The sequence below is a fragment of the Haematobia irritans genome, chromosome 4 (genome assembly GCF_050003625.1).
Source record: "Haematobia irritans isolate KBUSLIRL chromosome 4, ASM5000362v1, whole genome shotgun sequence".
Taxonomy (NCBI): Eukaryota; Metazoa; Arthropoda; class Insecta; order Diptera; family Muscidae; genus Haematobia; species Haematobia irritans.
In genome coordinates, this window is record NC_134400.1 from 151,048,468 (window position 1) to 151,063,396 (window position 14,929).

The following is a 14,929-nucleotide window of genomic DNA, read 5'->3' on the forward strand; positions in this document are numbered from 1 at the left end:
AGAACATCATATATAATGAGATCTTGAATCAGATCTAATCATATATAGCACTATACATAACATATCTCCGTAGATCTATTTATATCTACAACCATATCTGAGCAGATATAATTATATATAATTTGATATTATTAGACATGATTAGATCTCTCAATTTTTACACGGGTAGAAATAAAATTTTGACAAAATTTTCTATAGAAATAAAATTTTGACAATGATGAAAATTTTATTATGAACCGAATAAAATTTTAACAACATTTTCTCTAGAAATAAAATTTTGACAAAGTTTTCTATAGATATAAAATTTTGGTAGATTTTTTTTGGCTCTAGTGGCAACCATGATTATGAACCGATATGGACCAATTTTTGTGTGATTGGACCAATTTTGGTATGGTTGTTAGCGACCATATACTAACACCACGTTCCTAATTTGAACCGGATCGGATGAATTTTGCTCCTCCAAGAGGTTCCGGAGGTCAAATCTGGAGAACGTTTTATATGGGGGCTATATATAATTATGGACCGATATGGACCAATTCCGGCACGGTTGTTAAAGATCATATACTAACACCATGTTCCAAATTACAACCGGATTGGATGAAATTTGCTTCTCTTGGAGACTTCGCAAGCCAAACCTGGGTATCGGTTTATATGGGGGCTATATATAATTATGAACCGATGTGGACCAATTTTTGCATGGTTGTTAGAGACCATATACCAATATCATGTACCAAATTTCAGGCGGATCGGATGAAATTTGCTTCTCTTTGAGGCTCCGCAACCCAAATCTGGGGATCGGTTTATATGGACGCTATATATAATTATGGACCGATGTGGACCACTTTTTGAACGGTTGTTAGATACCATATACCAATACCATGTACCAAATTTCAGCCGGATCGGATGCAATTTGCTTCTCTTTGAGGCTTCGCAAGCCAAATCTGGAGATCGGTTTATATGGGGTCTATATATAATTATGGACCGATGTGGACCAATTTTTGCATGGTTGTTAGAGACCATATACCAACACCATGTACCAAATTTCAGCCGGATCGGATGAAATTTTTCTTTTCTTTGAGGCTCCGCAAGCCAAATCTGGGGATCGGTTTATATGGGGGCTATATATAATTATGGACCGATGTGGACCAGTTTTTGCACGGTTGTTAGAGACCATATGCCAACACCATGTACCAAATTTCAGCCGGATCGGATGAAATTTGCTTCTCTTTTAGGCTCCGCAAGCCAAATCTGGGGATCGGTTTATATGGGGGCTATATATAATTATGGACCGATGTGGACCAATTTTTGCATGGTTGTTAGAGACCATATACCAACACCATATAGCAAATTTCAGCCGGATCGGATGAAATATGCTTCTGTTAGAGGCTCCACAAGCCAAATCTGAGGGTCCCCTTATATGGGGGCTATACGTAAAAGTGGACCGATATGGCCCATTTTCAATACCATCCGACCTACATCGATAACAACTACTTGTGCCAAGTTTCAAGTCGATAGCTTGTTTCGTTCGGAAGTTAGCGTGATTTCAACAGACGGACGGACGGACGGACATGCTTAGATCGACTCAGAATTTCACCACGATCCAGAATATATACTTTATGGGGTCTTAGAGCAATATTTCGATGTGTTACAAACGGAATGACAAAGTTAATATACCCCCATCCTATGATGGAGGGTATAATTAAAGTTACATCATATGGAAACTACGATAGATTTGGGATTTATATGAACCATTTTTGTTTGAGTTTTAGAGGAATTTTAAACATCTCGTCTAAGCGATTGAAATCTAATATCTATAGATTTTTATCCGCATTACCCGAATGAGCAAGACCGCTCTGATAAAAAATTTGCAATTTTTAGATGTTAAAGTAGTCAAATCGGTCTCATTATTTTACTTCTTGGGCTTATAGAATCCGTAGTTTTTATCCTAACATATTTGCCTGAAATTGGAAATCTTGAGGTATTTTAGGACCACAAATACGTGTGCCGAAAATGACATGTAGTGGGAAATGTTTTGGTATATCCCCCATATAAACCGATCTCCCGAATTTATTTCTTGGGCTTATAGGCAACGGTTTTTATCCAATTTGCACGAAATTTAAAATCTGGAGGTTTTTTAGGACTATAAATAGGTGAGTATCGGTTCATATTTTAGTATAGTATAGTAAATCGGTCCATGTTTTAGTATAGCCCCCTAAGACCGATCTCCCGACTAGAAACAGTAGTTTTTATTCGATTTGCCTGAAATTGTAAATATTTAGTTTTTTTCGCTCTATATAGACCGATTTCACTTCCTGGGGGTATAGAAGGCGCACTGATCATGAAAAGTGCTTGAGACTGAAATTAAAAATTTCCAGATTTTACTTCTCGTAATCATTTAAATTAAGGGGGTGAAAATCTACAGATTTTAGATTTTAAATCAAGGCGTTATTGCATCATTTTCTTGCACACTTACAAGAGATGTTAATGAATCCTCTAAAACACAAACAAAAATGGTTATTATAAATCCAGAATCTGATATAGTCTTCATAGGTAAAATCTTTAAATGTATATTCGGGATGTGTACTGGTTTAACTGCTCTGCTTGGGAGAATATCTGTCATCAAACCCCCCTGAAATTTTCCAAGGAAACTATGATATTTAATTCATGGTGGTGGGTATTTAAGATTCGGCCCGGCCGAATTTACTGCTGTACGTGTATATACTTGTTTTGTGTACACTAACGTCATCCTTCGTCATTTTGACTACAACTTCTTTCAAGACGCTATAATTAGCATCGTGAGCAAAACTGAGAACCAAAATTGAGTTTATTTTCTTATTCAATTTGTTTTTAATTGGATTAAAATAAAAATTCATAAAATGGTTGAATTCGTACAACTTCAATTTATCATTTCCCAATCGATCAAAATACAGTTTAGATCGAAAATAAAATTAAGCGTTGTCATTTTGACGAAGGATGACTGTCTAAGGCTAACATGCCTCTTGATTTTGAATTTTACGTAAGTCGGAAAAATTGTGATTTCTCGAAGCCAAATCTGGAGATCGGTATATATGGGGGTTACTCTAAATTTTTAATTTCATGTAAATCGGCTAAAAATTGTGATTACGTGAGTTCCAAGGAGTCAAATCGGGAGATCGGTCTATATGAGGGTTATACCAAAACATGAACCGATGCGCACGATATTCGGCACGGATATCCGTGAGCCTAAAATACCTTTAGATTTTGAATTTCATGTAAATCAACCAATAAAAATTGCGATTTTTAGAAATCCAAGAAGTCAAATCGGGAGGGCTATACAAAAACATGGACCGATACACATCATATTCGGCATACCTATTTATGGATCTCAAGTCCCTCAGGAAAATTGGATAAAAATGGTGGGCAAAAAGTCAAATCGGGAGACTGGTCCATATGGGGGCTCTCATGGACCGATACATATCGTATTAGTCACGTTTGTTTATGGTCCTCTAATACCTTTAGATTTCCAATTACAGACAAATCGAATAAAAGTTTTGGTGTCTAGAAGCCAAAGAAGTAAAATCGGGAGATCGGTCCGGTGCACACCATATTCGGCACTCCTATTTATGGACCAAATGTGTCTCTACGTTTTGAATTGAATGAAAATCGGATAAGAATTGCAGTGTCCAGATGCTCAAGACCCCAAATCGGGGGCTTTTATGGGGGATTGGATGAGATTTGCTCCTCTAAGAGGTTTCGCAAGCCACATCTGGGGGTCGGTTTATATGGGGGCTATACCGAAAAGTGGTCCGATATGGCCCATTCGCAATACCATCCGACCCACATTCATTACAACTACTTGTGTCAAAATTCTAGTTGATAGCTTGTTCCGTTCTGAAGTTAGCGTGATTTCAAAGGACGTACATCGCTTGATCGAGTCTTGGATATGGATTTTTGATATATTTAATTAAACGTTGGTACCTCCTTGTCATATTTTTAAAAATCATAACGTCTTATCTTTTAATGGATATTTTTGAATGAACTTTGTAGTAGTGGATTTAAATCATCATCTCTTTTAAACTTACCCGCTTGGTGAATTTTCGCCGTATCCATTTAAGTGACTCACTTCGTCCCAAAAACATGGTGAGTCGATGATAGATGAGAGTAAATACAAATAAAAATTGCTGCCATGCAACAACACAACAATCACTGAGAATAGAAAAACCAAACATTGATTAAACGCAGCTGCTGCGACTATGATTATTATTTGGGGCAACAACACCAACAATAACAAACACAACACTGAAGATTAATAGCAAGTGTAGTGGGAGGATGATTATTATTTGCAATAACAAATTCGGTTGATGATGGTGACATGCGGTAGACCTCTATCATAATAAATAAATTCATTCGGCAAATGATGTGAGATGATGATCAATACAGCAAAATACAATGGAGTAATAAATGGCTCTTTCTCTCACTCTCACTCTTTCTCTACTCCAACTCTCTGCACATTTAGCATTTGATGACACTTGACACAATTTTTTCTTGTAATCTAGGTTATAGAAGAGAAATGGAGATTAATGATAGATGGCAAACACACACACACACACTCTTCCAAATAACAATTGGAATTTTTCTTTTTCAATGAATTACGATGTATTTTGGGGCTTCACTAATTTTCCTTTGTGTAATTTACGTACTTTAGTTTTAAGGATTTTTGTTTGTTTTCTATTTTCTTCGTTTGAATAAAAAAAAAAAATCACACACGGCGAAGATTGTTACTCGAAACCAGCAAAGATAACAAACTTTCGTTTTGACGATGCACTTCTAACGATTGCACGGACATTAATGAGGAACGCAAGTATGGTCGCATTGACAACCGAAAACCGTGATAGAAAGAGAGAGCGCAGCTAGTGTAAAAGTAGTTAGTAACGTCAGCAGAGTTCCACAAACAAAGCGCATTAACTCAAATTGTAGGAGGCAAACGTTGTCGTGTCAAAGGAATACGTAGCATACGAACGTGTGCTATGTAACGCGACGGTGTTAGTCTTGGGATATAGCCTTGCTTTATTCTGCTTCAATTATCAATGTTTGATAGGGTTTGGCGATTATTTCCACTGTTGCTGCCATCAAGGGATCACTGAGTGCTTTGAATGACATACGGTGGATGGCGTTAATGCCAATACTACCCCATCGCCACCTTAAAATTTTCAGTCAATGTTTACACTCTCGCCGTTTCACTTTGGCGTCGAAAGACGTTGGCGATGATATGGAATTTCTCGTTTCGTCTAAAATCGCTTTTGCTTTTGTTTTTCCATATTCGAGAGCAGCAGGGCTTTTTATTTTCATTTGTATTTAGTTTCTGTGAGTTGTTTTCGGGGTATTTGCTCTGTTGTTACTGTTGTGCCTGTTACTGGCACAACATGTAAATAAATAATGCGAAAAAAAAAACAAAACATAAACAAGAACGATAGCAACAAAAATACCAGTAGCTACTACAACTGTCGCACAGTGCATTGAAAACTAACTGATGGGGAACGAGGGAGGGCATAGAAATCCTAGCAAATGAATAGATTCCAAAAAATTAGTTTGGATCCCCAATTTGTGATACGGAAGTCCATGTAAAATTCATGGACCATTTTCCTTGAATTTTACATGGACTTGTCATAGGACGGAAGTACTCTGTTTTTGGATCCTTTGCATTGTTTTAGAAGTTGTGGTTTGGAAGTTCATTTGAATGAAGAAATTTAAAAAACTAAAACACAAAATTTTTGCTTTATTATTACACAGGGAATTTTCATTTTGAATAAATTACGAAATCAATTGATCCAAACAACTTTTTAACTTTTTAATCTTCAATTTCGAATATTATAGTATGAATCACAATTTTATTTAGGCATACAATTATATTTGATTAAACAAATTAGTAGATTTATTAGCAAATTTTAATTAATCTTTTAATAGATTCAATCAAAAATTTAATTAATATTGTTTGCAAAGCTCAATTAATTAAAAACTTAACTTAAATTTTCAACCCCTTTTTTAATTTACTTAAAGAATTTATTGTTTCAATTAATTTTTAATCATTTTTGTAACTGAATTAGTTGGATTAAAGAATTAATTGTATCAATTAATTTTAAAATAATTTTCAGCTTCAATAAACTTTTTAATTGGAAATATTTTGATGATATTTTTTTCGGCGTATGAACCAACAATTAATCTTTAACAACAAGTTTTTCTTCCAACTACACGCAAAAAAATAATTCTTTCCTCCCAAACGAAATTTCAGACAAACAAAGTTCGTTTCTCATTTGCTTTTCGCTGTAAGGAAGTGTATTTGGAAGAAAAGTATATTCTTTTTGTGATAAACGTTTATTCTTTTCCAGGATGTAAAAACAATTTCATAAAGGCTAACTCAAAACAAAAAACATTGTTTTCTTGCTAATTGCATTTTCCTCACATCTTTCTCACATCCACGAGGTTTTTTAGTTCTTAACACCTTTTCCTGTAATACCAACAATGTAGAAGAAATTATACGATTTTATAAATTTTTTACCTTTCGCCTGGTCGGAGAATCGAACCGCGGACCATGCACTTTGTAAGCCAACACACTAACCACTGAGCTATGTACCTGTTATGGTCATCAATAGATAAATATCCATATAAGTTATATTTAAATAGCATAGCTTGCGGCGCCCACGAACCGAATAAACAAAGTTTATTTAACAGAAACAAACATTTAGTTTGGCACCGTGGAGCAGTGGTTGCTACGTCCGACTTGCATGCCGAGGGTCGTGGGTTCGATCCCTGCTTCGACCAAAGTTTCTTTTTTACATATATTCCAGATATGTTCGGAAGATTCCGAAAAAATGTTCAACATTAAATTGTAGTATATTAAATTTTGAACTGTAAAATGTGTCTTATTAAAGACCTAAAGTCAGAAAAGAACAGTGTTTGATATAAACGAAATGGACTGTGTTGTTGTTTCAAAAATAACTTTTTTTGTTGAAAAAATAAAAAAATTGTAACAAACGAATTTTTTTGGTGATAAAAGTTTAAGATTTTCGAAGCAACTCAAAAAACTCTAACAAAAGAAAAACGTTTTCGGTACACGTTTTCCAAACGTTTTTTTTCTTTGCGTGTACGAAATTTTCTTAAACAAGTGAAAAAAAAAACAAGTCTATACAGCAGTAAGTTCGGCCGGGCCGAATCTTAAATACCCACCTCCATGAATCAAATATTGTAGTTCCCTCATAAGCGTAGGAAGGCCTCTGGGGAGGGGGCTTAGACCCCCCCAGAAAAATTTTAGCACCCCCCCCCCAGAATTTGAAAACCTATTTACGATTTTCCATTTTTATAAAAAATAAACAATCTCAGCCAAAAAAGCGTCGCCAAAAACGTAATGAAAATGATCTTTTTGGATCCGGAAGTGGTGCAAAATTGACGCAGAAGCGATGAATTTAACATGGGCTTGTCATAGGACGGAAGTCCTCCATTTCAACAGCCGTTGCACTGAATTTGCATCACTTCTTTAGGTGTGATCCGAATTCAATGCTTTGAATGTAGATTGAAAAATTCTGTTATATTTTGTCAAATAAATAATTTTTATAATTTTTAATGGATTCTAATGCTTGTCGGAAACGTTTGACCTCAAATATTTTCAAAAATTCACAAGTTTTTCAGATTGGATTTAGATTTTTTTTTCGACAATATTTAAATTATTTGTACCATTTTATGAATTCTTACTTCATTTTTAAGGCATTTGAAACAAAAAAGTTAAATTTCCCATTAAAAGTATGAAAAAACCAAGTTAAATAAATTGAATTTAAAGAACTTCCTGAGTAGTTAAAATAAAGAACATCATTGGGAGTACATCTTCTGGAAGTGCTTTTAAAGTTGTGCCTTTGGAAGAACTTCCAATTTTTTTTTGCTGGGAAATGTGTGGAACTACTTTTAGTTGCTTTATTTTAAATTAATTTTCGAGTTATTTTGATGTCTAATTTTTTTTATTCATTTTTATGAAATAAAACATTAATTGAAATATAAATAAATGAAATATAAATTTTTAGCTAGGGGGGCTATAGCCCCCCCTAGGAAAATTGCCTAGCTACGCTAATGAGTTTCCTTTGAAATTGTCATTCTCCCAAGCAGGTCAGTTCAAGCAGTACGTTTCCCGAAGATAAATTTAAAGAGTTTACCTATTAAGAGTAGATCAAATTCTGGATTTATAAGAACCGTTTTTGTTAGAGTTTTAGAGGAATCATAAACATCTCTAGTAAATTTGCAAGAAAATGATGAAAAAAGCCTTTATTTGATGTCTAAAATCTGTAAATGTCTACCCCCATTATTTAAAAGACTACGTAAAATCTGGAAATTTTTAGAAATATAAAGAAGTGAAATCAGTCTATAAATCCGATACACGTTTTTGTGGGTCTAAAATACCAGTATATTACAATATCAGGCAAATTGGATAAAAACTATGGTTCCTACACGCAAAGAAAAAAACGTTTGGAAAACGTGTACCGAAAACGTTTTTCTTTTGTTAGAGTTTTTTGAATTGCTTCGACCAAAAAAATTTTATCACCAAAAAAATTCGTTTGTTACAAAATTATTATTTTTTCAATAAGAAAAAGTTATTTTTGAAACAACAACACAGTCCATTTCGTTTATATCAAACACTGTTCTTTTCTGACTTTAGGTCTTTAATAAGACACATTTTACAGTTCAAATTTAATATACTACAATGTAATGTTGAAAATTTTTTTTCGGAACCTCCCGAACATATCTGGAATATGTGTAAAAAAAAAACTTTGGTCGAAGCAGGGATCGAACCCACGACCTTGGCATGCAAGTCGGACGTAGCAACCACTGCTCCACGGTGCCAAACTAAATGTTTTTTCTGTTAAATAAACTTTGTTTATTCGTTTCGTGGGCGCCACAAGCTATGCTATATAAATATAACTTATAAGGATATTTATCTATTGATGACCATAACAGGTACATAGCTCAGTGGTTAGTGTGGTGGCTTACAAAGTTCATGGTCCGCGGTTCGATTCTCCGTCCAGGAGAAAGGTAAAAAAATTTTAAAAATTTATAAATTTATAAAATCGTATAATTTCTTCTACATTGTTGGTATTACAGGAAAAGGTATTAAGAACTTAAAAAAACCTCGTGGATGTGAGAAAAATGTGAGGTAAAATGCAATTTGCAAGAAAACAATGTTTTTTTTTTTTGAGTTTGTCTTTATGAAGTTGTTTTTACATCCTGGAAAAGAATAAACGTTTATCACAAAAAGGATATACTTTTCTTCCAAATACACTTCCTTACAGCGAAAAGCAAATGAGAAACGAACTTTGTTTGTCTAAAATTTCGTTTGGGAGGAAAGAATTATTTTTGTGCGTGTATAAACCCAAGGAGTTAAAGCGGGAGATCAATCTTATGGTGGCTATGCCAAAAACATGGACCGATACACACAATATTCAGCACATCTAATTGTAGTTCTAGAATCTAGACCTCAAATCAGAGGGCCGGTTTATACGGGGGCTATATCAAAAATTGTACCGATACACAATATATTATGTACACCTATTTATGGTATTAAACAACCTCTCGATTTCCACTTTCAAACAAATTTGATAAAAACTACGGTTTCTAGAATCCCAAGAATGAAATCATTTTTGGCACACCTATTTATAGTCCTAAAAAACATATTTAAAATTTTGAGCAAATTGGACAAAAACTATGGTTTCTAGAAGCCCCCAAAAGTAAAATCGGGAGATCGGTTTATATGGAGGCTATACAAAAAACTTGGACCGATACTCACCATTTTCGGCGCACATCTTTATGGTCTTAAAATACCTCTAGATTACAGGAAAATTGGATAGAAACTACGGTTTCTACAAGCCCAAGATGAGATCGGTCTATATGGGGGATAGACCAAAACATGAACCGATAGACGCCATTTTCGGCACAAGAATTTGTAGTCATAAAATATCTCTAGATTTCCAATTCCAGGCAAATTGAATACAACCTACGGTTTCTAGAAGCCCTAGAAGTAAAATCGGGAGATCGGTCTATACGGGGGCTATACCAAAACATGGACCGGTACTCGCCATTTTCGGCACACCTCTTTATGGTCTTAAAATACCTATAGATTTCTAATTTGAGGCAAATTGGATAAAGACTACGGATTCTAGAAGCCCAAGAAGTAAAATCGGGAGATCGGTATATATGGGGGCTATATCAAAACTTGGACCGATACTCGGCACACCTGTTTATAGTCCTAAAATACATCTAGATTTTCAATTTCAGGCAAATTGGATAAAAACTACGGTTTCTATGGGCCCAAGACCCCAAATCCGGAGGTCGGCTTATATGGGGACTATATCAAAACCTAGACCGATATAGCCCATCTTCGAACTTGACCTGCTTGGATCCAAAAAACGATCTTGTGCAAAAATTAAGCAAGATAGCTTTATTATTGAAGGCTGTAGCGTGATTACAACAGACATCCAGACAGACAGATAGACAGACGAACTTGCTTATATCGTCTTAGAATTTCTCCCTGATCAAGAATATATATACTTTATATAGTCGGAAAACGATATTTCGATGTGTTACAAACGGAATGACAAAGTTATTATATCCCCAACACCATTCTATGGTGGTGGGTATAATAATAATTATATATAATAAATTGTCTTGAATTTGTCGAAAAATACACACAAAAATTTTTTTTTTCTGATTCAATCACCAAATTAATTGATCCAATTAATTTTTTAATTGAAATGTCTTCAATCACGAAAATGATAGTATCAATCACAGTTTTAATTGGGCATAGAAAAAATTCTTGATTAAAAAATTAATTGATTTTTTCAGCAAATTTCAATTAATTTTTTAATTGATTCAATTAAAAATTTAATTGATGTTGATTGCAAAACACAATTAATTTATTAATTAAAAAAGGTAACTATTTTTAATTACTTTCTGAATTGGCTTAGAGTTTTTGTTTGGATTAACAAATGATTGTTTGAAATACATTTTTAATTAAAAATAAAAAAATCAGCACTTTTTTTAACCCTTTCACTACCGGAAAGACACCAAATTCTATTTTTCCACTTAGTTTTGATTTATTTCTCGATGTTATTTTAGAGTAGAGTCTTTAATCTAAATAACCTATAAATATTTTCCATATTGGTGAGGTCCAAAATACATTTTTGTAAACTTCTTTAGAAATAAACGAAAAATACGAAAATTTGAGACAATTTTTCTACTGTATGTTTCTAGTAAATGGACATTCATACGAAAACTATAGCTGACACTTTTTCGGGTTCTTTTTTGTATTTTTGCTCACACTTTGAAGGACATTATAGGCCAAATAGCGCTTATTTTCGTAAGGCCACTTGGTCACAATTCAAGCATCACATTTTCAAAACAAGCTCATATAGCTCTTGAAGTATTTGAAGTAGGTTTTCAAAATGGCAATTTTTGTTCTACATGCTGTTAGTTAGTACAAGTAAAAACAGAAGAAAAATTAAAGTTTTTAACATTAGGTTTATTTCGGTAGTGAAAGGGTTAACTGAATTAGTCTTCCGAATTTGATTCAAAAGTTAATTGTATGAGTTAATTTTTTAATTAAAAATTTAAAAATTTTCAATCATTGACTTAATTAACTTAATGTTTCTATCATGATTGAAAAGTTAATTGTATCAATTAATTTATTAATTGAAAAAATTTTCAACTTCAAATAACTTTTTAATTGGAAATATTTTGGTGATATTTTTTTCTGTGTATATACTTATTTTTGTGAAATCTGCGTGACACCGAGTTTGTAATACAGTTAATTTTTTCTAAAATTAACTCAAATTTTCTAAAAATAAACACAAATGTATAAAATACCATTTATATTTCTCAGGATTCCCAACATGATGGATATGAATGTTTTGGAATCAACTCAAAATCAGAGAATGAACCTGACACATTTTTTTCAACTGTTAGTAAGGTCTACTTTGGCTAGTCGATGCCGCCGCGGATAACGTCGACTCACACCCAAAAAAAAGTGAACCCACCGTGGAAGAAAATGTAGGTTTATTTTAGAAAATTTTAACTAAAATAGTTTTCTAATTGCAACATGTTATAACATAAATAAGTTAATACTTTTTGTAAAACTGAAGAATTTTTTTTAAAAATAATTAATTTTTTTCTGTTGTTTAAGAAAATTTCATATGTTGAAAGAAAAAATTGGATTTAAAAATTGTTAAAATGTCTCTAGCGCTGTACGAAGTTCAAGACAGGTACAATTTTAATAAAATTTACTTATTTTAGAGACTTATGAACTCAATTTAAGCAAACTTCTGCCATTTTAGGAAAATATGAACTATTTTATTTTGTAGTAAAATTGTGCACTATATTTAAATACAACTTTTTTTCTTATTTTTAGTTAACGTAATTAAAGTTAGCAAACAATTATTCAAATAAGAAACATTTACTCATGGTGTGCAAATTTTAACTAAAATCAACTAATATTCATGAACTAAAATAAAGTTCAGTTGGCATTAGAGCCCCTTTTTTCTGGGTGCATCTAATGTAGTCGCCAATTAATCAAAATACAGTGCAACTTCTCTATAGTGAACTTCTATATAATTAAGCTCTCTGTATAAGGAATAAATTTCAAAAACACTGCTTTTAAGGGTGATACGGTCAAAATTCGGTCAATATAAACTTGACGTATTTCTTTCAATTTTGCATTTAAAAAAACCTGAACACCCCTCCTTTTGAGGGTGTGTGTGTGTAGAATGTTGCTCCTATTTTGATTTTGGAATTCACTCTTCAGTTGTCAAATTGTCGTCCAAGCAAGAAGAGCAGCGTATCAAAATTTTGCTCGCGCATAGCGAAAATCCGAGCTACTCGCACGCAAAGCTGGCAAAATCGCTAAAAGTTGCCAAATCAACCGTTACAAATGTAATTAAAGTGTTTGGTGAACGTTTGTCGTCAGCCAGGAAGTCTGGATCGGGGGGAAATCGAAAACCGAAAGCCGCTGAGACTACAAAGAGAGTTGCCGGTAGTTTCAAGCGAAACCCTAACCTCTCTCTCCGAGATGCCGCAAATAAGCTGGATGTATCGTCTACAACCGTGCATCGAGCCGGACTATCGACTTACAAGAAGGTAGTGACTCCAAATCGCGATGATAAACAAAATACGACGGCCAAAGCGCGATTCCGGAGGCTGTACACGACGATGCTGACGAAGTTTGACTGCGTGGTAATGGACGACGAAACCTACGTCAAAGCCGACTACAAGCAGCTTCCGGGACAGGAGTTTTATACGGCAAAAGGAAGGGGAAAGGTATCGGGTATTTTCAAGCACATAAAACTGTCAAAGTTCGCAAAGTAATATCTGGTTTGGCAAGCCATCTGTATCTGTGGCTTGAAAAGCAGCATTTTCATAGCTTCCGGGACTATCAACCAAGAAATTTACGTGAAAGAGTGTTTGAATAAACGTCTGCTGCTTTTCCTGAAGAAACACGGTTGTTCCGTACTGTTTTGGCCGGATTTGGCATTTTGCCATACGGTAAAAAGGCCATGGAGTGGTACGCCGCCAAAAACGTGCAGGTGGTTCCCAAGGACAAGAACCCTCCCAACACGCCAGAGCTCCGCCCAATTGAGAAATACTGGGCTATTGTCAAGCGGAACCTAAAGAAGACCAAAAAACTGCTAAGGACGAGCAGCAGTTCAAGGCAAACTGGCTTTCTGCGGCGAAGAAGGTGGACAAGGTGGCTGTACAAAATATGATGGCAGGTGTCAAGCGTGAGGCCCGGCAATTCGGATTTGGAAAAGCGAAAGCCTAACTGAATATTTTTCCTGAATTTTATACTAATTGAACTTGAAAAAGAAATTTAATTTGATTTTTTAAATAAACGATTTCACCGATTTACACGAGTTTTCCCTTGACCAAATTTTGACCGTATCACCCTTTATCGTTCCCATTTTCTTGTATTCTGATAATTTTTGTATAATGAAGTTTCGATATCATCATTAGGAATAATTCAGCGTGTTCTCTAATCGGCAATGCCCATCTTAAGCATTGTCTTATTAAATGCATTATTGGATTCAATAACAAATTCTTCAAATGTTCACATTTCGCACCCTGAACACTGTGCTTCATTTGGGACCATTGACAACAACACAATCGATATAAGAAAAATTGCAACAAGAACAACAATGCCAGGGATAATGAGAATGAAACTTTAGAAATCATCCATCCATATGAGTGACACAGAAAACATAGGTTGACGGACATATGGGCTTCTTGCAAGCAATAACAACACTAACAATATACAAAAAAACAAATACCATATTAATAAACAAAAGACACGCGGACTGAGCATATCAAAGCTACCACCAAACACACCAAAGCATGTAAGGAATCCCCAATAATGGGGTATAGGGGGTACAGAGAGAGAGAGAGAGAGAGAGAGAGTAGTGGCTGCTAACCACAGTTAGTTAATATCGTAAACATACCGCGTCACGAAGCAAAACATTGCTCACGAGTAATTTAAATGCGTCTATGCAGGTATATTTCACTTTGCTATTGGCAGCTATAGATTCTTAAATTGTCGAGATATCACCATATAGAGTGGTTGGGGGGGTACTCTTCTTTAGGTGAGCAATTCGTGTTAATGATTTTTACTACTTGTGGCCTACTCTTGTCTTGTCAACACTAAATTATGTGTGTGTGTCCGTCGGTCCATTCAGCCCTCGCCAAGGCCGTAGCCAGGATTTTAATTCGGGGGGGGTTCAACTTTAAAAAAAAATATTCATATAATCTCATGTGTAGAAAATTTTATTTATGCAAAGGTATGTATACAATATTTTTATAATATTAAATTGAGTCGACGGACTTTTTGGGCAGCAAATAAATCAATGACTTCTTCAGTCGGCACATTTATTCG

The 14,929-nt window shown here is 34.5% G+C and overlaps 1 protein-coding gene across 3 annotated transcripts in view; it reads right to left on the reverse strand.

Moving 5' to 3' along the window:
• The window catches only part of Pura (Puratrophin-1-like), a 379,113-nt gene extending 374,240 nt beyond the window's left edge, over nucleotides 1-4,873 (reverse strand). Inside the window, exons 1-2 of one of the 3 annotated variants that reach the window (XM_075303289.1) lie at nucleotides 4,680-4,869; nucleotides 4,062-4,531 (exon numbers count right to left, since the gene is read on the reverse strand). In XM_075303289.1, the coding sequence (XP_075159404.1) occupies nucleotides 4,062-4,208 (147 nt within the window). In that variant the 5' untranslated portion in view covers nucleotides 4,209-4,531; nucleotides 4,680-4,869. Of the gene's footprint in view, nucleotides 1-4,061 lie in introns of all 3 variants that reach the window. The other 2 variants (XM_075303290.1, XM_075303288.1) reach the window with 2 other exon arrangements.
• Between the last annotated feature and the right edge of the window lie 10,056 nt (nucleotides 4,874-14,929).